We start from the raw sequence: 25,445 nt of genomic DNA on the forward strand, positions 1-25,445 counted from the left end.
TAGTGAAGTAGATAAGACTTAACATTTTATGGTGATAGTGTTTAAAAAACTACGTGTTTTTTATTGACAGTCAAGCCTTTCCCATGAATATTTAAGATAATTTTACAGAGTTACAGTATAGGGAATAGCATCCTCTGCTCTTTCTTACTCATAGCTTTTCTAACATGTATTGAGGGTCTGTGATTTGCTTTCATTTTATGGCACATTGTGAGTTGCTCAGCTCACATTGTAGATAAACTATAAAAGTGGTTGATCTAAGGCAGTTGTTCTCAACCTTCTGACCTTTTAAATACGGTTTCTCATGTTGTGACCCAACCATAAAATTATGTTCGTTGCTACTGCATAACTGTAATGTTGCTACTGTTATGAATCGTAATGTAAATAGCTGTTATGCAGGATGGTCTTAGGCGACCCCTGTGAAAGGGTCGTTCAACCACCAAAGGGGTCGCGACCCACAGGTTGATCAACTTTTTAAAAATTCACTTTTTTTAAAAAAAAAAAATAATTTTAGGGAGGAAAGGAGAGAGACAGATAAAAATCAGCATGAGAGAGAAATATTGATCTGTTGCCTCCTGTATGTGCCCTGATCAGGAATTGATCCCATGACCTTCCAATGCACTGGACAGTGCTTCAACCATCTGAATCAGGCTGACCAGGGCTGGAATTATAATCCCTTTTAGTTCTCTTTTCCTCTCCCGCCTCATACTTGCCACTACGATGGAGGTATCTATCAATTTATAAATTATTCTGCCTAGTGGTTTTAGTGCTTATCAGGTAACATGTGCCCTGTATTCCTTCAAGATTCTGCAAAGCCAGAATCAAAAGAAATAAATGGAAATTAACAATGGAGCAAAAAAATTATACAGGAAAAGGAAAATATGATAACTATGGTTACTATGACTTCCCTATAATCTGAGTTTTAATGTGTTGCAGTGATTAACTACTCAGTGCAGACATCAAGCCCATATGGTAACTTTTCTCTACAGTGCTCAGTGTAGTGTCTAGCACACAGGTGTTCATATAATATTCATTGAGTAAATGAATTTGTGGTGAAGAGATGACTCAACTAACTTTTGGTATGTCTTAATAAGTGGTCTCTTTTTACTGCCTTGCCCGTAATTTGTCATGAGATTACATTACATAGTACTTACATTACATAGTACTGAGCTTATTCTTTAAAAGAATTCTAATTAAAATATAGTACCTTTCCATGTATAGATTTTGAAATGATGACATACATATAGTATGTCAGCTTCTCGAATGTAATAGCAAGTGCTGACATGTCTGTAGTTGTTAAACCCTTAGGAATAAATGAATGAGTAAATGTGTATGTTAATTTTCCCACTGCTTCGCAGATCATGTACTGTTTGATGTTGTCTGGTTTGGGTATCCTCTATGACTTGAGCAAGGGTGGGAATTCACAGGATACTCACCATCTCTCTCAACTGAAACGTCTGCTAGTGGCAGTTGGTGGAGATAAGTAAAACTTGAAAGTGTGCTTTTGGTATTGCTAACCCAGATATGAGGGTGGTCGAAGTTGGCCCCGAACCCTATGCCCAGCCCTTGAGGGCAAAAGTTCTTTGGGGTGGGGATGGGGTGCAAGGCAAGGCAGGTGGATGTGACTGACTTCTTGTTCTTGGGATTTAGAGTCAGTTGTACCAGTGTAAATTGAACTTAATTTACTTTTGTGTGCCAATCCAGACTACCATGGAATAATTGTTCTCAATAACCTCACAATAACGAGTTTTGGGGACCAAATTAAAGGATTGTAGCAGGTTTTATATTCAGAATTTGCATCTCTGGGCTTTGGTACTGATAGTCCTTGAAGTTATGCATGGCCATGTTCATGCCCTTAGGTGCCCGGGTGCCACAGAAACCCATACATTGATAGGAATCTGTTCAGGAAAGTGACAAGAAAATCATTCTGGTCATTCTAATTCTCAGGTATCAACTTGAGCTAAAGGATGACTACATCGATAGATCTAACAGACTGGGTGAAGAGGACAGGAAGAATAAAGGTGATTCTTGTGGAGAAGAAAGCTGCATTTGTAAATTTCTGGTATAGGTTATTAGCTTCCTAAATTGGGCCTGTTCTAAATTTATATGTGTGTGTGTAGCTTACATTTTACTCTTACTACAAAATTAATCATTATTTTGTTCTTTTAATTTTACGTATCAAAAATGACCTTAACCTGAGAGAGGTAGGGTATTCAGGAGGTTTTTCTTCCCCCATCTACTTTCCTCCCTCCCCTTTCACCACCACTTGCTTGTTATCTATATTTATGGGCCTGTCTGTTTTGTTTTATTTTTATTTCTTAAGATTCCACATGTAAGTTAAATCATAAGGTATTTGTTTTTCTCTGTAACTTATTTCATCATAATATCCTTTAGATTCATCCATGTTGTCACAGGTGGCAAGATTTTATTCATTTCAGTGGCTGAGTAATATATCACATCTTCTGTATCCACACATTCATTTATTGATGGTAGTCTAGGTTGCTTCCAAATCTTGTCTGTTACTAGTAATGGTGCAGTGAACATGTGGGTGCACATGTATGTCTTTTCAAATTGGCATGTTGTTGTTTTTTACATATACTGAGAAGTAGAATTATTAGAACATATGGCCGCACTTATTATTATTATTTTTTGGGGGGTGGGGGTGGGGAGAGTGACTTCACACTGTTTTTCCATAGTGGCTGCACCAATCTGCATTCCCACCAACAGTGTATGAGGGTTCTCTTTTTTCCACATCTTGGCCAGCACTTGTTATTTATCCATTTATTTATTTATTTATTTAATATATTTTATTGATTTTTTACAGAGAGGAAGGGAGAGAGATAGAGAGTTAGAAACATCGATGAGAGAGAAACATCGATCAGCTGCCTCCTGCACATCTCCCACCGGGGATATGCCCGCAACCCAGGTACATGCCCTTGACCGGAATCGAACCTGGGACCTTTCAGTCCGCAGGCCGACGCTCTATCCACTGAGCCAAACCGGTTTCGGCGTATTTATCCATTTATTGATGATAGCTGTTCTAACAGGTGGGAGGTGATATCTCATTGTGGTTTTAAGCATGAGAGACTTCATTTTTTACTTATGGAAAATTTTAACTTCTCCATTCCCTGTGACCTGTTTCCTTATTTCTTTTACTTGTAACATATGTTTATGCCTCATGATATTTTTACCTGACATATAACTTCCTAAACTGTTTTATAACTAACCCAGGAGTAGGAAAGTTGAATAATTTTTCAATCTCTTGATATTTTATGTCTCAGTATATTTGTAGAAACTTGTCTATGAAAAGAAGTGAACTTAAGTAGAAATTTCAAAGGAACCAGAGCTGGGTACTTGATAAAGACCCATAAGGTCACCCAGTGTGTGGCTGCTCCTCTGTGACTATCTTGTGAAAACTAGACTAATACTTCTTAGGAATTAGTACCATCATGTAGTCAGCTAATTTTTTTTTAATGATATATCTGCAAAGACTCATATTGAATGAAGTGAAAATGATGAAATAGACACTAAAATCATAAGACAAATCTTTGTATTTAAGGAAATTCAGATCTTTGGGTATGAGGGCTCTGAGCAGCTGGTGCAACTGGTTGGTATGTGTAGTGGAAGAAAGTTCACAATATATGTGACCATTAAGACTTCCCATCACCTGTTGGGTAATAGGACTTATTTCTTACTTTCCCTACTGATTTTTGACTATGACACCTGCTATTTTAGATGATGAAATAATCGTCATTAGGTCTGACATTGTACATAAATTCTTAAATGAGTTTTTATTCACTAGAAAAACATCTTAAATTGGTTGGCTTTCTCTTTCAGAAAAACCTATTCTTTTGCAAGAGCAGTCCATGGCTACCAATTCAAAACAGGAAGAAGAATGCAATCATTCTGCAACTCGTGTGAAAGAACTTGAGGTAATTGCTAAGCCTATTGTTTTTTGAAGTCGATAAAACTTCAAGGCAGTAGATGAAATTTTAGCTTCAGCCATACATTATTTAGCTTGATGTGTTTAGACTGTTTATTTTATGACTAAGAAGGCCCAACTTAAGTTAATTTAGTAGTTCTTCCTTTTAGTCCTTCCTGCTTGTTGCCTGGAACAAGTTCCTTAATCATTGGGGTGGTTGAGGTTCCGTGGTGAGCTGACCTATGTGCCTAGCCCATAGCAGGTGGCCAGTGCTTTTAGTTTCTGCCTTAGCCTCTCCTTCCTTCCCATCAGCAGAAGGTGAACATTCCTGTCATTACATTGGGATCTTACAGGATAAAACAGAATGAGATGTGTTTTTCACATGCCATTTATTTTCTTGCTGTTCATCACGTGTGCTCTCTGAAGGACAGAGCTGGAACTTGATGTACCTGGATATATCCTGCACATAAAATGTATTTTTGCAGCTGTAATGATCTATTTATTTGAGAACATTGTAGACTTTTGTATGTAAACATGAAATGTATAAAAAAAGGAAAGCACCACAGCATGTTTGTGATAGCTCAGCTTTTCATTTTTATAAACATTGCTGCAGTCTGTGATTGCTATTGGGACCTTAGTTGTATCTGGAAAATGGGCAACAAACTTAATCTGAAGCACTTGCTTTGTAGGCCAGGGTTCTGCATAAGTATAAGGTTGGATGAACTTCCCCCGCCCCTTCTAGGGCAAAGATAAGCTTCCATGTTGGAATCAGGTTCTTCTTACTGCAGAGAATGAGTCCTCTGTCCAGTGACCTTACTTACTATGACACCCAGTTTATAGCAGCCTGCCAGTTTTTGCATAAGAAGTACTGCAGTAACTGTTCAAATGCAAGTTTTTTTTCAATTCCAGCTTGAACTCGAATCTCTCAAGGCCCAGTTCTTGGCAATAACCAAGCAAAACCACCTGCTGAATGAAGAGATGAAAGAGATGAGTGGCTATTCGCTTCTAAAAGAAGAGAAATTAGAGCTTCAGGCTCAAAATAAATTACTTAAACAACAACTGGAAGAGAGCAGAAATGAAAACTTGCATCTTTTTAACCGTATGTCTTTTTCCTGATTTGCATGTCTTTGTAATTCATATTAGCTTAATATTATGACACTATGCTTTGTATCTGTAAGGAAGGCTTCAATCAGGAAAATTTTTATAAAATTAAGATTCTCAATTTGAAGTTACTTCCTTTTTTGCTTGCTATTACTATAGTATATTATTAGTGTCACTAAGAAGTATCTTTAAACTACAAATCTGCCTTCTGGGTTGTACAAATCTCCCCTCACTTTCTGCTGCTCAGATTTGGCCATTGAGAAGGAGGAATGAGAGTGAGGTTGAGGTTATTATTCCCTCTCCACCATTGCATCCTCACCCCCACTGTATATATTGGCTGTGGGCTGGCCCTGTGCCTCTCAGCAAGGCAAGATCCAGTGCTTACAGGATGACCTCTCACCATTGCTCTGTGCCTGTGCCAGATCTTTCTCTCCCAATTCTGGGAATTCTTCCCTCCCTGATGGTTTAGGCCAAGTGTGGAGACTGTCCTGCCCACAGGCTATAGAAGACCCATAAAATCTTTTGATCTGGCCCTGCCAAGGCATTAGGGGTGAGTTAATTAAATGTTTGACCAAATATAGGAGGCTAATTAAGTTGATAATTTTGTATGACCTGCAAATGATGTTATAAATATCCATGTCAAAACCGGTTTGGCTCAGTGGATGGAGCGTCGGCCTGCAGACTGAAGGGTCCCAGGTTCGATTCCGGTCAAGGGCATGTGCCTGGGTTGCGGGCACATCCCCAATGGGGGATGTGCAGGAGGCAGCTGATCGATGTTTCTCTCTCATCGATGTTTCTGGCTCTCTATCTCTCTCCTTCCCCTCTGTAAAAAATCAATAAAATATATTTAAAAATAAATAACTAACTAAAAATAAATATCCCAATGGCCCTTGGCAGAAGTAAGTTTCCCCACTCCTACTTTGGGCCCACGGAGTTAACAGCATGGCCCGATTACTAGCCCAGAGAACTATACCACCCTTAGTGGCTAACCTACATGAATCACCCTTTAGTGGTTCTTCAGTGACTGAAATGGTGGAACTCCATCTGATGTCTGCTTGAACCCTGAGTGTTGCTGACTGGTGCACAGATCAGATTAGACCTAGGGGTACTTAACAGGTTTTGATGGAGAACTCCTTTTATGCCTCCTGTGTGTGATAGAGGAAAGAGGTGGGCTTTCAGGTTAGTTAAAGGATTTGAAAGAATTTCTTTCATTTGCATTAGAAAAGAGTAGTGAAGTTTGCCTCTGCATGCATTAAACTCTTCTGAAATTTGTGCTCTTAGTCCATTCCATAGAATTAATATGGTATTAACTACATGTGTACAAAGAAAAGAAAGAACAATTTAAAATATCTTTAGCTGCTTTTGCTAAGTGAGATGGGAAAACTTACTGTTGATAATCACTAGGCTTTTTTACCTTCTTCGTTATAGCTCAACCACCTCCTGAACTGGTAAATTTGCAGAAACAGTTGAAGGAAGCAGGAGCTGCTTTCGTGTTAGGGCATAAGAAGTTTGAAACTCACAAGGAGGCTCTGCAGAGACAGCTGCAAAGTGAAGTGAGTACTGATCTTTATTTGGTCGGGTGTTAGTCTGATCCACTGTGTACACATGTAAGCTTGGTGTGTGTCACACCAGTGTAAATCAGATTGGTTTTAACATCAAAAATTATCCCCCCACTATTCTAAGGTAACCTTCTCACCTGAGAAATTCTTGGGTGATGATATAACTATATTTATAACAGTAATAAAATCCCAAGGAAAGCGCACTCATAAACAAAAATTGTCCCAGTCTCGGTTGTGCCCTCTAGTAATGACTCTTGATTCTTGCCCTGTGACTTAGAATTGTTGACACTCTGGTGTCTGCCTCATACCTTATAGAACTGTTCTTAGAGATGAGTGCAAATGGAGGTGGCAAACTTGTTTGTGTGCTCTATTGTTTTCTAGGGACCTGTGGACCACAGGCATGAAGCTGCTCAGAATGGGCAAAATGGAAAAGAGAATAAGCCCTATAAAAGACTTGTTCCTTTTGAAGTGAACTGGGATTTCTTTTACATTGATTTCTTCCCTTCTTTAAATCTTTTCAGGTTGAGCATTCTGCAAAGCTGAAGGCCCAGATATTAAATTATGATGCTTCTGTAAGGAGGTTAACTATGCAGGTGGCTGATTTAAAATTGCAACTGAAGCAGATTGAGACAGGTTAGAGAGATTTTTAACTTACAAATGTGTATGTGTAAAACTTCCAGTATATATGGAAATGTAATGATCATTACTGAAGTTTCAGTAATTCTCATAGTAGGGGAAAAGCCATAGAAATATGTCATCTTAGAAGTAAAAACTCTGTCCATTTCAGGAATACCAACCAGTCAGTCATCAGCTAACGTGACTTGCTTTTATAGGTTCCTTTGGCTTGGAAGAGCCTTGTACCCCAAATAAGAAAGGTGTAATGGCACAGAGGTTCCCAAATTCATGGACCTTCGTTTTTCTTTTATATTTGTTACCTTGATAATAAGATCAATCTGACCCTTCAGGGTTTTTACGTGTTCCTTGAGAGATGAGTAAAATATGTGAGAAGCAGGGTGACTTATGTCACTCTAGAGGCCTGGTGCATGAATTTGTGCATGGGTGGGGTCCCTCAGTGTGGCCTGTGGGGATTGTGCTGAAACTGGCAGTCCAGCGCCACCTGCTGCTACTGCCTACCACTCTCGCTCATCCTGATCCTGCTGCACCTGCCGCAGGCTCACGCCCAGTCAGTCCTGATCAGGAGAAGCTCGTCTGCTGCAGTGGCGCTTGCCTGCATCTGGCGCCTGTCCCAAAGGGTATGGGATGGAGGGGAGGTGGGGGGAGAACGCAATCTGCCCTTTGGGCAGGTGGTGGGATGCCCTTGCCTGCCCAGGATCCAGATCTGTCCCTGACGTTCGCAGGGATTGTCAAGATTTCTTCCTTGCAGAGTGTCTAGGGAGGGGAAGCAGCTGCGGTGCCTGAGGCCAACTTTCAGGAGGCTAGTGGCCCTGTGCTAGTGGTACTGGTCTGTTGGTGCCTGGCCTGTTCTCTAGAGATTGGACCTGCAGGACTACTGAGGGAGTGAGTGGCTACTGCTGCTGGCTGGTGGGCCTCCAGGAACAGGTCAGTCAGCAGAGCGGCACTCCCCCTGTGGGAGCGCACTCACCACCAGGGGGCAGCTCCTGCGTTGAGTGTCTGCCCCCTGGTATCAGTACATGTCAGAGCGACTGGTGGACCTGTCATTCAGTTGCTTTAGATAGAGGTTAGTATATATCACATTGATTATATACAATGTTTATGTTTTTGCACCTCAATTTTGAAGTTACTGATTAACCTTGGTTGGACACATTTAACTTCTTTGTGATAACCATTATAATAACCTGGTTATTAACAGGGAAGGAGTAAAAGGAAGATTAGGTAATAGAGACATGCCATTTATACAGCTTTGCCAGGGAATTGCAGTTAATAGTCTCCAAGTTTATTACCTAAAGATCACTGTGGGAAGGCACTAGACAATGGACCCATGCCTAGTGAGGTCTGCATGACGTGTGATGTTGCTTATCTGTTAGTCAGTCACACCAGGGAATAAGTCAGGAGCCAGAAATAGGCATGCCACCGCAAGTACAGGAATATTTAATTTTTAAGCTCCTGAACAAAGAAGCCCCTCTCTCTCGCTGCTCACCTCAGATTCCCAGCTTATGGTGTTCTTACCTCCCTCTACTCACCCTGTGACCCACAGCCATGTAGACTTCACACAGTGTACTGATGTACTAAATGTAGCCTGACACTAAATCATGCCCTGCTCCACCATGGAATGGACACTCTGGATACTGGCCCTACTCTTTGATTCTGCTGGAGCCCCGTCTGCACTCTTTTCAGGACTAGGCTAAGGGACATTGAACCCTGCAGACCAGAAAATATAATTACACACCAATAAAATACATTCATTCTCCCATGGGAGTCTTAGAAAAGTCTTTTTCTAAAGATACTGCAAGAGCCACCCACTACCACTAAAGTCGGAAAAATTTGACCCAGTGATTTCTCCAGCTACAGTTGGACCTCAGTTTCCTCATTTGCAATGGGGATATGAATATCTACTTTGCCATGGTGAAGAAGGCAAAATGAGATGGCTCTCAGTTGAGTGCCTGCAACACATCAGATACTCAGAAGGATTACTGCTATCATGTTACTGCATGTTTGCCCTGAGGATGCATACTGCCTGCCTCTTCTTCATAACAGGTGTACTGAAGCTGAGATACAAAGCTCAAAAAGAAAGTTTCTGTGTGTTAGCAGTTGAACTGGTTTCCACATTTCCTGGCCTGGAGCCTTCCTCAGTTCCTATTTGTACTCACTCCTCCTCAGTTCCTTTTCCCATCTTCCACGCTAGTTTCATTTTTATCTCTTGACTCCTTCCCTGTTCCTTATTTTCTCTCACGCCTATTTGCTAAACTGCCCACAGCTGAAATCACAGTGATCTCGAAAGATGAATAGTTTGAGGATGGAACCTTTTCAAACACATGCATTGCCCTGGAGGCATTGCTGGAGAGTAGCGGCCACAAGACTGGCTATGCATGTTCAGGTTTTGCTTAGGGAGTCCCAGCATCTGTACACCTCCCTACCTGTATGACCTAGCCTTAGCTCCCCAGGTGTAATGTGGGAGGAGCAGAGTTGTTAGTCTTGTTGTGGCTGCAGGTCCTCATACCCTTATCTGAAAACTAGAGGCCTGATGCATGAAATTTGTGCACTCACCTTCGGTGGCTCGCCTCAGACCTCGCAGCTGTGGCTTTGTCTGGAAGGTTGTCCAGAAGGATGTCTGGAAGGTCATTCGGCTGTCCGGTCTAATTAGCACATTATGTTTTTATTATCGACTAGAGGCCTGGTGCACAAAATTCCTGCAGTCAGGCGGAAGGGGCCCCCCAGCCTGGCCTGTGCCCTCTCAGTTCTGGAGCCCCACGATAGATCGCCCCAAAGATGTAGGCTCCTGGATGAATTGCCCCAAAGAGGTAGGCTGGAGTAGGGTCCCTGCCTGCAGGCATGTAAAGCCTCGGGACCCCCAGTGCTAGAAGCTAAGACCAGCAGGTCATAATAAATGCGAGAAGTTCACCAGAAGGCTGATGGGCTTCGATATTCAGCAGGGCTGAAAATCTGCAAATTATTACCTGCTGCTAGAGGAAAGGCCAAAAGCAGTTCCTCTAACCTGATAATTTTTTCCTGTTTATCAAACCTGACCTTTGATATGTGTGTTTATTTTGCTAAAGGGCAAAATGTGTAAATAAAAAGCCATGGGTCCAGAAATTCGGCAAGCCACTCCACTAGAGAGCTGGTTTCCGCCTGGCTTTCCCCCATGCCTTCCAAATTTATACTTCTTGTCCAGTGTATCCATTTATGTGTCAGCCCCTTCTCCAAATTCCTGAACCCTTGATGCAAAAAGACTGCGGCACCCCAGGCCACGCCATGTGGAGCTAGCTGCCAGGCCCCACCTCCGTGCACACAGCATCAAGTCTGCGCCCACCTGTGCACGCAGCCTCCTGATGATGGATGTGATGGGCATGAGGGCATTGCGGCGTGAGGGCTTAACAACCACATAAACTTATATTAGCATAGATAGATTGGGCCCTATAGTGGTTTTGCCACAGCCCTGGGAGTTCTGGGGCAGCATCCTTTAGTGAACCATGTTTGCAGTCAAATATGTGACTATCCATGCTGGGTAGAATAAATAAAGGTAATGAATGGATTTGCATCAGTTCAGGTAAAGTTTATCAACAGTGAATTCAGGTCTGCTTAGGCTTTGTTACCAAATTTATGAATATGATTGTGGATCGTGGGTTGTGAAATAATATCATGCATTAAGAAGGAAGGCCTAGCTCTGGCTAATTTTGTTCAGTGGTTAGAGCAATGGCTTGCAGACCAAAAGATGGTGGGTTCCATTCCTGTCAACCACATATACCTCAGTTGTGGGTTTTCTCACCATCTTTGGTTGGGGGTGCATGTGGGAGGCCAAGTTGAGGTGTCTCTCACATCAGTGTTTCTCTTCTCTCTCCCTATTCCTCTACTCTTCCCTTTCACTCTTCAATGGAAAATACATCTTTAAATGAGGACTAAAAAAAAGGCCTAAAAACAAGGTCTGTGAAGTTATAACTGGTACATAAAGCTCTCAAAAAAAATGCTAATAAATAAGAATTGGCTTCAGAAATTGTTTAGTGTGCATATTTGTTCTTATTAATACCTCACTCTTCATTTAAAAAAAAAATATCAAGCATATTTGAATTTTTTTTCCTGCTCATTGGTCACATTATTTTCATTTAGTCCCCAGCCAAATCCATCTCTGTTTCATCATTCTGCCAGCAGATTTATGGTGTCTCCTACTGGTGAAACAAGCAGGGATTTCTTGAAAAAAATCATCTCAAACAGGAAAAGCTGATGGGAGAGACAGTTACACCAAGGATCATAAATCATCCAAATACAAGCACAGTTGTTTGCTCCCACATTTCTGATCTTTAGTTTGTAATCACACCAAGGCAAGAATGAAAGAGCTAGAGCAAGAGATTGATTGCTTAGAAAAAGCTTTCTTCGGTATTCTGTTGCTAGAAGCCCACTAGCATCTAAGAGTCTGCCTCCACTCATTTAGGTAAGCTTCTGCAGAAGGGGTTTCAGGACTTTCATGGTCCTTTTATCTGAGTACGAGTGAGTGAGCTGTAGAGAGCAAGAAGGAGGAGAAGTCTATGCTTGCTGTACCTGGGAAATCTTTAGCCTGAGTAGCTTCATCCTCACTGCACCTATGGTTGCCTGCTTACCAGAGACTTCTCCCCTGTGACATAACATTGTGGGAGGCAACGGGTTAGAGCAAGTTCAGCATTTTGCTTGACATGCAGACGTGTTCAGAGAATGGTAATCAATGGCTTTTCCCTTACTGCTGATTAGTTTTATTATTAATGCTGAATCCTTAATAATGTGGGTCAGTTATACGTCATACTCAACTATTTGCAAGGATAATAGAATTTCTTTTCAAATTAAACTCCTTGGGAACCATGTTGCTGTTTTCACTGTGTAATTTGTAATACTCTTGTCCTGATACCTTTTGCCCTTTAGGTCTGGACCAATCCCAGTCCTTTGCTTTTCCCAGTCCTTGTCCTGAAAGAATGCTCCCGCCTTCAGCAACTGAATCTAGGCACAGCCTTTCCATCCATTCACTCTCAAGCCTTCTGGAGCAGAAAGCCAAGTAAGTTCCACATTCTGATTGGCCCAGCCAAGTCTGGTTAGCTGAATGGCCCTGACTTTGCGTTGTTTTAAAGTGACGCTCAAGACCATGTGGAGTGTAGAATCAGATTGTAAGATGATGTGTAATCTTCAAGAATCATCTGAATTATTTGGGGAAAATTCCTTTTAGCAAATAATTAATTTTTCCTTGTTTGCTAAACCTGATGTGTACACAGTGCACTATGGTAGCAGTAAGCATTTTCATAGTTCTATGAATAGACTTGGTTTATAGAAATAAAAAAGCAACATACAAAATCTACAGAAGCAAATTCAGTTTATTTTTAAACTTGAAGTAGTTTCACACATTTTAATTTTAAAGTCCTTCAAAAAAAATAAGTCAGTTAAAAAATATGTGGGCATTTAGTCCAAACAAAAGTCTAATTTGTCTATTGAGATAAATACTGAATTGGTAGTGGGTTGTAGGGTCTGATTGCTGAAGTAGAATGGCGTATGTAGAAGTTGGGTGGCGGGTCACCCAGGCTGGGATTGAGGCGCATAGGAGACTCCTGTCTGTGCTTGATCCATATGGACGGCACTCTGACTCCTTAGTTCTGGGCTCCAGGCTGGACATCTGTCTGCATATTTTGATTCACTCCCAGTGTACAGAGTTGAAAACTGCCACATGTGTCCATTATGGTCCTAATGCGTGTAATGTGCATTTACTTATATTGCTTTCTCATGATAAAGCCAAGAGGAGAAACAGCACACCCATGTGGGAGTTAGGGCACTTGGATGCACATGGGGCTTGTAGTTTTGCATCTTCAGCTGACTCATACTGATGCTGTGCAGAATTTGTTCTTTTCAAAAACGTTTTGTGGTTCTTGAAAATATAAAAGCATTGAGAGTGCCACATTATTTCTTGTCAGCAATATAATACCTGCCTCACAGTGTAAGGTGGTTCTGCAGAGTGCCCAAGCTAATGTCTTGATTACTTGGAATGATGCCAGTTGCATGGAGCGTGCCCAGTGCAGGACAGCTTTCATTTTCACAGAGCACAGTTCATTCTCTAGAGCAGCGGTTCTCAACCTGTGGGTCGAGACCCCTTGGGGGTCAAATGACCCTTTCACAGGGGTCGCCTAAGACCATCGGAAAACATATATATAATTACATATTGTTTTTGTGATTAATCACTATGCTTTAATTATGTTCAATTTGTAACAATGAAAATACATCCTGCATATCAGATATTTACATGACGATTCTCAACAGTAGCAAAATTACAGTTATGAAGTAGCAACGAAAATAATTTTATGGTTGGGGGTCACCACAACATGAGGAACTGTATTAAAGGGTCGCGGCATTAGGAAGGTTGAGAACCACCGCTCTAGAGCCTTTTCCAGAGTCACAAAGGCTTTTCATAGCCCTGTGCTCTTGGTTTTACCTTATTACAACTTCACACTCATGAATTTTATTCTTTCAACCCAGTCTTTATCAAAGACAAACTGAAGTTCAAGACAGACATAAATTTTCAAATGTGGATGAACTATCTTTTGAGGATAATGAGGAATTTGGATCATCTTTTGAACGTAAGTTTAAATGTAAGTACCAGTTTTTAACAGTTGAAAATGTAGAAAGCTAAGTCTTGGTGAAATAGATCCATTGTTAAATCAAAGGCCTTAAAAATTACAACATTTGTATTTTGTGATAAAAACATGGATACAGATGTATTACCTTTTTTATATCACAGATTTTGATGGGTCTATTTGAGTGTTACTTTTTTTTAATTTTCAAGATAACCAATAATTTCAAAGTTGGAGCTAAGCTCACAAGTGAACCCTTAACTTAATTTACCAAGTTTGGGATTGCCTCAGATTAAAATACCTGATTCTTAATTTTTTTTTCTTTTTATGGAATAAGAAGATGCTAAGTTATTTAAGTTATACAGATTCTGATGACTGCATCAGATGTAGAAACCTCATTCTTAGTGAATGAGTGGAGGTGGAAGTATATTAGCTTCCTTATCTGAAAACTGGAGGCCTGGCTCTGGCTCTGCCTTAGATTGTTCTCTGGGAGCATACTGCTTAAGTATAAAATTAGGATATAGAAGTCAGTCAGCTCTAAGGTTCTCTCTAGCCTAGGAAATCTTTATATTTGTATATAATCTGTAGTTTTGCATTGTGAGCTTCATTGTCAAATCTGAAAGTACTCTACTTTGAACAGTTAAATGAAAGAGCTTAGTAAAATTGGTAAATTCTTTGCAACTAACTTTTTAACAATTTTGTTAAGGCTTTACTATCTAAATGGAGTTCATATAATTATCAGCAAGTCAGGTGAATTCTGTCACTTTCCTGTTGGGTTATAAATCTAGTTTTGGAAACAAATCTAATTCTTTTAAGTGTAATAACACTTTGAGAAGCAAATAGATTGTCAAGTGGTATGCTGAAAGTCTTAGGATTAATTCTGTAGGAAAAGATCTGGCTTGGTTGCTTTGGCTGAGACTTGAGCGCAGCCAAAGTTACCCCCATACTGCCCTGCCTTCTTTTGCTGTTGTTAAGGACTCCTGGGACACTCATTTGTACCTATTATAGATGCAGCAGACATGCCGATACAGTTTGAAGTGAATGGCCTCCATCCTGCTGGTGACATGCCTCTCTTGGGAACTGCCTTGGGTGCTCCTCCTGCCAGACCTATCTCCTCTCATTACCCAAGTAAGTTTTCCTTGGTTGTAACTACAGATAGTATGATAGCTACTAAATGCCAGCCTGTTCCTAGTGAGTTATTTCATTTATTGAGGGAGGACCTTTATAAGCATAAATTATTCAAAGTCTTAGAGTTGAGTATTGCCATTGTTAATACATTTCTGAAATAAATTTGAACATGTAAAGAGGAGAAAATTAAAGGAGTTGCTTCTCATTAATCTTCCCCAACAGTGGCTTTTTTTAAAAAAAATCTTTATTGTTGAAACTATTACAGAAGTCCCCTTCTTTCCCCCATTGACCTCTTCCAGCCTGCTCCTGGCACACGCCCGCCCCCCCCTCCCCCCCCACACACACACAGGCCCTCACCATCCCATTATTTGTGTTCACTCATTATGCATATATGCATACAAGTTCAATGATTGAGCTCTTCCTACCCACCTCCCCTCCCCTGACTTCCCTCTGAGGTTTCACAGTCTGTTCCATGCTTTTATGTCTCTGGGTCTATTTTTGTTCATCAGTTTATTTTGTTCATTAGATTCTACACATGAGGGAGATCATGTGATACTTATCTTTCTTTGACTGGCTTACTTCACTTAGCATAATGTTCTCCAGGTCCATCCATGCTGTTGCAAATGGTAAGAGTTCTTTCTTTTTTACTGCCACACAGTATTCCATTGTGTAAGTGTACTATAGTTTTTTTTATCTACTCATCTGCTGATGAGCACTTAAGGCTCATTCCAAATCTCAGCTACTGTAAATTGTGCTGCTATGAACATAGGGGTGCATTTATTCTTTCTAATGAGTGCATTGGGTTTCTTAGAATATATTTCTAGAAGTGGGATCACTGGGTCAAATGGGAGTTCCATTTTGAATTTTTTGAGGAAACTATACTGTTTTCCACAGTAGCTACACCAGTCTGCATTCCCACCAGCAGTGTACTTTTCTCCACATCCTCGCCAACAGCTGTCATTTGATTTCTTGATGATAGCCACTCTGACAGGTGTGAGCTGGTACCTTATTGTTGTTTTGATTTGCATTTCCCAGATGATTAGTTACTTTGAGAATTTTTTCATATGTCTCTTGGCTTTCTGTATGTCCTCTTTGGAGAAGTGTCTATTTATGTCCTTTGCCCATTTTTTAATTGGACTGTTTACCTTGTTTTTGTTAAATTGTATGAGTTCTCTATATATTTTGGAAACTGACTCCTTATTGGATGTATCATTGGCAAATATGTTCTCCCATGCAGTAGACTCTCTTGTTATTTTCTTTTAAAAAAAATACTTTTATTGATTTTTTACAGAGAGGAAGGGAGAGAGATAGAGAGTTAGAAACATCGATGAGAGAGAAACACCAATCAGCTGCCTCCTGCACACCCCCCACTGGGGATGTGCCTGTAACCAAGGTACATGCCCTTGACCAGAATCGAACCTAGGACCCTTCAGTCCACATGTCAACGCTCTATCCACTGAGCCAAACCAGTCAGGGCTCTTGTTATTTTCTTGATGGTTTCTTTTGCTGTGCAGCTGCTTTTTATTTTGATGTAGCCCCATTTGTCTATTTCCTTCCTAGTTTCCTTTGCCCTAGGCACTGTATCCATAAACATGTTGCTGTGTAAGATGGCTGAGATTTTGGTGCCCGTGATTTCTTCTAGGATTTTTATGGTTTCCCAACTTAAATTTAAGTCTTTTATCCATTTTGAGTTTATTTTGTGTATGGTGTAAGTTGGTCTTATTTCATGTTTTTGCATATATCTGTCTAATTATCCCAACACCATTTCTTGAAGAGACTGCCTCTGCTCCATTGTATGCTCTTGCCTCCTTTGTCAAATACTAGTTTAGTATAGTGGTGTGGGTCAATTTCTGGGTTCTTAGTTCTGTTCCATTGCTCTGTATGCGATACTTGTACCAGTACCAGGCTATTTTGATTACAGTGGCTTTCTAGTATAACTTGATATCTAGTATTGTTATTCCTCCAACTTTTCTCTTTCTCAAGCTTGCTGCAGCTTTTGAGGTCTTTATTGGTATAATTTTTAGAGTATTTTTCTAAGTCTGTGAAATATGCCATTGGTATTTTAATAGGTATGCATTGAACCTAAAGATTGCTTTGGGTAGTATGGACATTTTGATGGTATTTATTTCTGCCAATCTATGAACATGGTATATTCTTCCTCTAGTTTATATCTTCTTCTACCTCTTTTTTCAATGTGCTATGGTTTTCTGAGTATAGGTATTTTACCACTTTGGTTAAGTTTATTCATAAGTCTCAATTTTTTGTTGTTGTTGCAGTGCTAATTGGGATTGTTCTTTTATTTCTCTTTCTGAGCGTTCAATATTGGTATATAAAAATGCCATAGTTTACTGGGTGTTAATTTTATATCCTGTTATGTTGCATCCCTGTCTTCCTATTCTTAGGGAAAATGGTTTTAGTTTTTAGCCATTGAGTATGATATTGGCTGTAGGTTTGTAATATATGGCTTTTTAATATGTTGAGATATGATCTATTTCTACTTTACTGAAAGTTTTTATCAAAAAAGGGTGTTGGATTTTGTCATGCTTTTTCTGCATTGATTGAAATGATCATGTGATTTTTGAGTGTTGCAGTCTGTTAATGTGATATATCACATTTATTGATTTGTGGATATTGTACCAGCCTTGCATTCCTAGAATAAATGCCATTTGGTCATGATGTATGGTCTTTTTAATGTATTGCTGGATCTCATTTGCTAAAATTATGTTGAAGATTTTAGGGTCTGTATTCATCGGGGATAATTCTCTTTCTTTGTAGTGGCTTTATCTGGATTTGGGATTAGGGTAATGCTGTCCTCATAGAAAGTGTTCCTTTCCCTTGGATATTTGGAATAGTTGAGGAGATTAGGTATTAGTTTTTCTTTGAATGTTTGATAAAACTTCCCTATGAAGCCATCTGGACCAGGACTTCTGTTTGCTGGAAGTTATCTAATTACTGCTTCAATTCCATCAGTACTTACTGGCTTATTCAGGTTTTCTGATTTTTCCTGATTGAGTTTTGGAAGATTGTATTTTTCTTATTTGTCCATAGTCTGACAAAGCAGTTACCTTTTTGCTTAAGACAGTTCTTCAGAAACCATTCCATTTTGGGAAATCATAGTATAAAATTGAAATGGCGGTTAATACCCATATACATCTTCAATGTGATTGTAGTATGTTAATAATTCTTTGTTTCCTTCATGTCTTTAAAAAAAAAATAAGGACAGAAGAACCTTTATATTTCAGTTTTCAGAAGAGCTGATGACATTGGAGGAAAACTCGTCATCAAACTTGTCTGGCCCACTTTCTCTTTCTTCTTACTGTCTCTAATTTACACACTTCCCTCCCCTGTGTGGAATCAGGGAGGAAAGCTCTAGGGGGAGATTAGAGCTTTGTCTCATACTCCAGCCAGATCTTTTTCTCCTTGAACTAAAGAGTTTAAGCCTCAAGCTTGAAAGGAGATTTCTTAAGTAAAACCACCTCTTGTTTTTCCAGTGTTTGGATGGGACTATCATGTTCAACGCCTCTTGTAAGTAGTTTCTTGGTTCAAGTCAGCATACTCAGGGAGATGAGGAATTGCCAAAGGAAACAAGACTTTGAAAGGATTGTTCTCACTGATTCCAGGGTACACCATCCTGTAAAGCACTCATTCAGCGAGACTTCATTGAGAACCTTCACTTCATATATGAAAACTCTATCACCCAATATCACCTCATTGATTTAATTGTGAAAAAAGAAAAACAAACACCTCCTGTGTGCTGGGTGCTGGGCATACTGCAGTGGGACAACCCAAGCCCTTTCTTCATGGAGCTTCTAGTGGGAAAGTCAGCAGTCAGCTAGCCATCACCAAGACCTCTGATGGGATAGATACTGAGTAGGGGCAGTGGCCACCCAAGAGTGGCTGTGATAGGTTGTTTCGCAGAGACCTGGGTGAGTAGGAAATAAAAATAATACAATAAAGGAAACCAACTGAGTTCATAGGTGTTCTATCTCAGAGATAGAATGAAAATTATAACAATGGCTTTTAAAATTATTCTTAAGTAATGTTTACATTGATCATTGAAAAATTCTCTTATAATCATCATTTCCCCTCTTCGTTTGGATACAAAGGGAAGTGAAAAAATCCAAAACTTGATATCTTTGAGATGTCCAGTGGAAATACTAATTAGGTAGCTACCAAGTACAGTCATGCACCATTTAATAGCAGGTATATATTCTAAGAAATGTGTCCTTCGGGAATTCATTGTTGTGTGAACATCAGAGTGCACTTTTGTAAATCTAGGTGGTACAGCCTCCTGTACATCCAGGTAGCCTATTGCCCCTCCGGTACAAGCACATACAGCATGTTACTGTACAAAACAAGATTAAATCAAGCACAGGAGAAAATGACGCCATCGAGAGATGTAATAAACATGAGGTACATGAAGTTGCTGCCCATATAACATGGGATGCTGTTTCACAGCACACTTTTCTTTATCATTAGAAAAAAAAAAACCACTATAAAACAGTGATTAAAAGGGTAGTGTAGTAAATACATAAACCAGTGACATGGTCCTTTATTATATTTATTAAGTATTAGGTACTAGATGTAGTTGTATGTGCTGTACTTTTATATGACTGGCAGCACAGTGGGTTGGTTTACATTAGCATCTCCATAGACACGGGAGTAATGCATTGTATTACATTACCATGTGGTGATAGCCACACCACTTAGACAGTAGTGATTTTTCAGCTCCATTATAATCTTACCAGAGGCCTGGTGCATGATTTTGGGGGGTCCCTTGGCCTGGCTGGTGAACAGGGCCATCTTGTCCACTCCTGATCGGGGCCTACTGGCAGGGGTGGGGTCGCGGGAGCAACCATGGGAAGTTGTCTGGTCATGGGAGCTTGGCTATGGGAGCACACTGACCACCAGGGAGCAGATTCTGCCTTGAGCATCTGCCCTCTGGTGGTCAGTGCACATCATAGCTACCGGCCAGTCTTAACCGTTGCTTGGACTTTTATATAGAGAGAAGATGGGACCACTGTCATATATGTGGTCTGTTGAACGAAATGTTGTTATGCAATGCACAGCAAAGATATAGTCCTTTTTTCTTCTTTATTGTTTAAAGTCAGCAACCAAACAGCATTTCTATTTTGAGATTGCTATTCCATGTGATAAAGTGATGGCATTTAGGTCTGCAAGCAAGAAGAAGATTGCATTTCTGCCTGTGAAAATGATCAACTGCCTCCTCTGGTATTTGAATTTCATGACCAGGAGTATGAGTCCGAAATGACTGTGTTGTTTCTGTCCTGTTAGCAAAAACCTTCAAAATCCTTTGGTGAACCTATGAATTTGTCTCTTAGCATTGCTGGGGGGAAAGTGTAGCCTACAAAAGTTTAGGCTCTTCCAGAGCCAGAGGAGAAAGGCAAGCATAGCCATCTGTGGGATTGACATTGAGTTAAACCTGTGACAGGTGAGGACTTTTGCTTTGAGCTACAGGGAATAGACAAATAAAGCCTGGAACAATAGATGTAGAACAAACAGATTCATGTGGTTGTGAGAAGGCAGGTACAAAATACTGTGTAAATGTGGTGGTGGAGAGGTGTCACTTTAGGAATACTGTTTTTCTTAGTGGCTGTATCTTGTATTCCTTAGCCAGAAGTGTGCTAAGGTTCCTTCTTATCCACAACCTCACCAGCACTTATTGTATGACTTATTAATGGTTGCTATTCTGGCTGGTTTGCAGTGGCACCTCATTGTCATTTTAATTTGCATCTCTCTAATAATTAGTGACATTGAGCCTATCTTCATGTCTCTTGCCATTTGTATGTTGTCTTTGGAGAAGTATCTATTTAGATTTTCTGTCCACATTTAATGGGGTTGTTTTTCTTTTGGTGGATTATAGGAGTACTTTATGTGTTTTGGAAATTAACCCCTTACCATATGTATTATTGGCAAATATGTGCTCCAATACAGTGGATTCCCTTTTCATTTTGATGCTGATTTTTTTTTGCTTTGCAGAAGTTTTTTTAGTTCAATGTAGTCTCATTTGTTCCTGTTTCTCAAGAATGTTGAGGCTAGGGGACCCTACCCCCCTCCCTATGTGGGAGTCTGTTCTGTGGTACTCTTTCCCCCTCCCTACTTTGGAGTCTGTACTTGTTCTTTAACAAATCTCCGCCTTTGCTATACCGAAAAACAAAAAACAAACACAAAAACAAAAACGAATGTTGTGGCTATTTTGGGGTCTTTTTCAGTGTTCTGTATCTCATTTGAATGTTCAGAACATTCAAATTTATATGCAAATATAAATTTTTTGCATATTTCTAGATCTGTGAAATATGCACTTGGCATTTTAATAGTGATTGCATTGAATCTAAGGATTGCTTTGGATAGTAGGCACATTTTAATGATATTAATTCTACCAGTCCATGAACATGGTATATTCTTCTGTTCGTTTATCTCTTTTTTCAGGGTCCTGGGCGCTTGCTCAGTGGTGGGGTTGTGTGGGAGAGGTGGGAGGAAGTGAGTATTAGGTTAGGGAGAGATTGAAAGCAAAGCACAGAGCAAGGGAGGCACAAATATACCCAGGTAGCATGAGTCTGCTGCTGGAGGTGCAGTGTTCCCAGTGCAGAAGTAGTGTACTATTTCAGGTCAGTCTGGAAAGAAGGTGTGGACACCACCAGAGCAGAGACAGCAACAGAAATCCAGGCCTCCTTTTCAGGAAATGAAGGGTGCTGCTGATGGTGGTTGCTTGAAGGCAGAGAGACTGATGTCAGGGTGAGCACATTGATTAGGTTATTTCAGCTCAGCTGTCCAGGTAAAAGGTGAGAGGTAGTCTCATTGCAGTATCTGGGGGAGTTAGAGCCTGTAAGCCCTGGTGGATGAGTGAATGTAGTGTAGAAAGGCATGATAAAAAGGGACAGGAATGATAACTTCAGGTCTGAAGCTGATGCTGTGGGATTTCCAAGTGTTGATGGTAGGGAACTGGCCAGAAATGCGGATGAGACTCGGGGAGAGATCTGTGCTAGAGAAAAAGATGTGAGAATGATCAGGGCAGAGGTAATAGCTAAAACTCCAGGAAGGGATCGGCCCAGGGCAAGTGGGAAATGTTGGTAAGATGACTAGGGGGGTTCAGGGGCGGGGTGCTGGTTTTGTACTAATTTTGTACTGTTCTGGGCGGGAGAGGCTCGATTGCTTTTGTGGGAATTAGGGGAAGAGTTATACAACTGCTGTATAAATACAGACTAATGTTTAAGTTAGAATCCTAAATAGAGAGTTACAACTGAGGATAGAGGCAGAAATGCAAGGCTTGCGAAGGGCAGAGTACAGAAGAAGGGGTGAGGAAGATAAGGAAATGTGTTGTGGCAGGAGGACAGTTGAAGTTGTTCATGGCAAGGGTGACTTGTTTTCATCGAAGTAAAGTAAAAGGCAGATGCTGTGCCAGGTGTGGGGCTGGAGGCTGCGAGACCATGAAGATGGATCAGCAGGCCAACACAATCAACTGAGAGTTGAGCAGTCTCCCTGGGCCTCTGCTCTTTATTTTCTGTCTCTTTAGGTGCAGATGAGAAAGAAGTTAGAGAAGAGAGTGAAGAAGAAAGAATATGGAACCTGCTGAAAGAACAGAAGCTGAGAGAAGAAAGAAGGCAGAATGAACAGAAAGCTTTGGAAAGAGAACGGAGAAAACTAGAAAAACTGGATCGAGAAAAGGTATAATAAGCATAGCTCAGTTCTCCATGCTAGTAGGTAACTTTTAAAAAGCTTGCTGCAGGCATCCCAATCCTCTCCTGTGCTTAAGCCCACTGAAAAGGGCTGTACATGGGCATAATAGGAGTCTCATAGGAAAAGGGAGCTTTGCAAGTCTGTGAGCATGCATTCTCATGTTCCTGAAAACACACTCGGAAAGGAGATGGACTCTGCTTTGCTGTAGAACTTCCCTGTGTAAGGGGTTTCAAGGTCAGCTGGCTAGGACCAGAAGAAACTGGGGGAGGTGGCTGCCAATCTGGTGGCTTCCTCAGGCTGCCCTGCCCTCCTCCCTCCTCATTGTCTTTGACTTTCTATGTCCTGATTCTGGTCCCAGGCAGATGGGTTACCCTGCTACTTCTCATGCCTGCTGGACCTTACGTAGATTAATCTTCTGTATCATGTTCCTTGAATTCCTGGCTCATTTGATCTGGAACACAGACACTTTAGGCACAGTAATTCCTATTCTTCATTACATGATATATTTGTGCCACTTTGATAGTAGCAACGAATGAAACAGTTTTCTGTCATGCACATGTCACATAAAGAAACAGAGTTATAGTACTATGTGTTTTTAAAATGTATATGTGTATCTCCTATTTTGCTGGTCATCTATTTACAGCAGATTATTGAAGAGTCTTTCAAGACGGAAATGGAGAAAGAATTAGAAGTGAGTGCTCAGGAAATGAAAGACAAATCTGTTTGTGGTGAATATGCTTTAAAGAAATACATGCATATCACCCAAAAGGACCAAGACCTGAAGAAGGTGGATAAGGTACTGATGCTATGGACCAGTGGTCTGTATGTGAGGATGTGAGGGCTTCTGTGGTTTGTTAGAAAACCTTGGGACAGGAGTTGGAGACAAAAGGTAACAGCAGAGGAAATCCAAAATTCAAATGGAGCCTCAAGTCGTATGTATATTACACTTCTGACAAAATGTTATCTCCTTTGCTTGGGCCAAAGAGTGAACAGATCTTGATTGGTAAGGTTTGTAAAATTGGAGCTATCTCATTATTTTCAGAACAAGAATGAAAGTGCTATCAATGAAAAACAAATGGATTGGTACTATCTGAGACATGAATTCTATATAATAAAATCCTAATATGCAAATGGTTGAACCGCAGAATGACCAGTCATTATGATGGGCACTGACCACCAGGGACAGATGCTCAATACAGAAGCTGCATTCTGGTGATCAGTGCGCTCCCATAGGGCTCATGGCTGGCGAGCGCAGCGGTGGTGGTGGGAGCCTCTCCCACCTCTGTAGCATCGCGAAGCGATCAGTGGGACATCCCCCGAGGGCTCCCAGAATGTGAGAGGGTTCTGGCCGGGCTGAGGGACCCCCTGAGTGCACAAATTTCATGCACTGGGCCTCTAATATATTACATAAGTCTAGAATACTATGGCTATTGAGAATGCGCACAGGACAGTTAGAGTGCTTGCTAAATTTCACATCTAAAAGTCAACGTTTTGGACTCAAATTATATTTAGGCAGTCCTCGGGTTACGTTGAACTCGATGTATGTTGTTTTGCGGTTACATCACTATCTCCCATTTACAGTGTTAATAAAAAAAAGTTCCGTCATTTCGACATATGTACATATGTGCTTTGTTTTTTATTATCTGCCACAAGTAAAGGTCAGGAATTGTTATCTTGCTTTATTTATTTTTTTTTTTTACTCTTTCACTTCATTACTGCTGTGTATGTGCTCCATGTGAGTGATGTAGGTGATTCTATAGGTGGGTTCCGACTTAACGGGGAAAATCGCTTTATGTCGCGATATAACCCGAGGACCTACTGTATATTTCAAAAAGTTTTCAGCCCAACCAGAATGGCTCAGTGATTGAGTGTTGACCTATGAGTCAGAAGGTCACAGTTTGATTCCTGGTCTGGACACATAACCCAGGTTGCTGGCTCGATCCCCAGTGAGGGACGTACAGGAGGCAGCCAATCAATGATTCTCATTGTTGATGTTTCTATCTCTCCCTCTCCATTCCTCTCTGATATTTTATTTTATTTTATTTTTTATTTTAGTATTTTTTATTGTTTTATTGCTTAAAGTATTATAAAGAGTATTACATATGTCTCCTTTTTTTCCCGCCCTTGACAATCCCCTGGCCTCACTTACCCCCAGTGTCTTATGTCCATTGGTTATGCTTATATGCATGCATACAAATCCTTCAGCTGATCTCTTGTCACCCCTCTCCAGCCACCCAGCCCTCCCCGGCTTTCCCGCTGTAGTTTGACAGTTTGTTTGAGGCAGCTCTGCCTCTGTATCTATTTTTGATCATACGTTTATAATGGTCTTTATTATCCATAAATGAGTGAGATCATGTGGTATTTTTCCTTCATTGACCAGCTTATTTCACTTAGCATAATGCTCTCCAGTTCCATCCATTCTGTTGCAAATGGTAAGAGTTCCTTCTTTTTTACAGCAGCATAGTATTCCATCGTGTAGATGTACCACAGTTTTTTAACCCATTCATCTACTGATGGGCACTTAGGCTGTTTCCAGATCTTACCTATGGTGAATTGTGCTGCTATGAACATAGGAGTGCATATATCCTTTCTGATTGGTGTTTCTGGTTTCTTGGTATATATTCCTAGAAGTGGGATCACAGGGTCAAATGGGAGTTCCATTTGTAGTTTTTTGAGAAACTCCATACTGTCTTCCATAGTGGCTGCCCCAGTCTGCATTCTCACCAGCAGTGCACGAGTGTTCCTTTTTCTCCACATCCACTCCAGCACTTGTGTTTTGTGGATTTGTTGATGATAGCCATTCTGACAGGTGTGAGGTGGTACCTC

At 40.6% G+C, this 25,445-nt stretch overlaps 1 protein-coding gene across 1 annotated transcript in view; it reads left to right on the forward strand.

The window, feature by feature from the left end:
* The window catches only part of LOC308512346 (centriole and centriolar satellite protein OFD1-like), a gene marked incomplete at both ends in the record, with an annotated part of 73,262 nt that overhangs the window by 40,905 nt on the left and 6,912 nt on the right, over positions 1 to 25,445 (forward strand). The window contains 10 exon segments of the mRNA XM_081082119.1: positions 1,945 to 2,018; positions 3,835 to 3,929; positions 4,829 to 5,018; positions 6,425 to 6,573; positions 7,101 to 7,196; positions 12,111 to 12,235; positions 13,699 to 13,811; positions 14,808 to 14,921; positions 22,456 to 22,607; positions 23,263 to 23,415. Coding sequence (XP_080938245.1) covers positions 1,945 to 2,018; positions 3,835 to 3,929; positions 4,829 to 5,018; positions 6,425 to 6,573; positions 7,101 to 7,196; positions 12,111 to 12,235; positions 13,699 to 13,811; positions 14,808 to 14,921; positions 22,456 to 22,607; positions 23,263 to 23,415 — 1,261 coding nt within the window.

The sequence above is a fragment of the Myotis nattereri genome (assembly GCF_964212035.1).
Source record: "Myotis nattereri genome assembly, chromosome: Y".
In the NCBI taxonomy this organism is placed as follows: domain Eukaryota; kingdom Metazoa; phylum Chordata; class Mammalia; order Chiroptera; family Vespertilionidae; genus Myotis; species Myotis nattereri.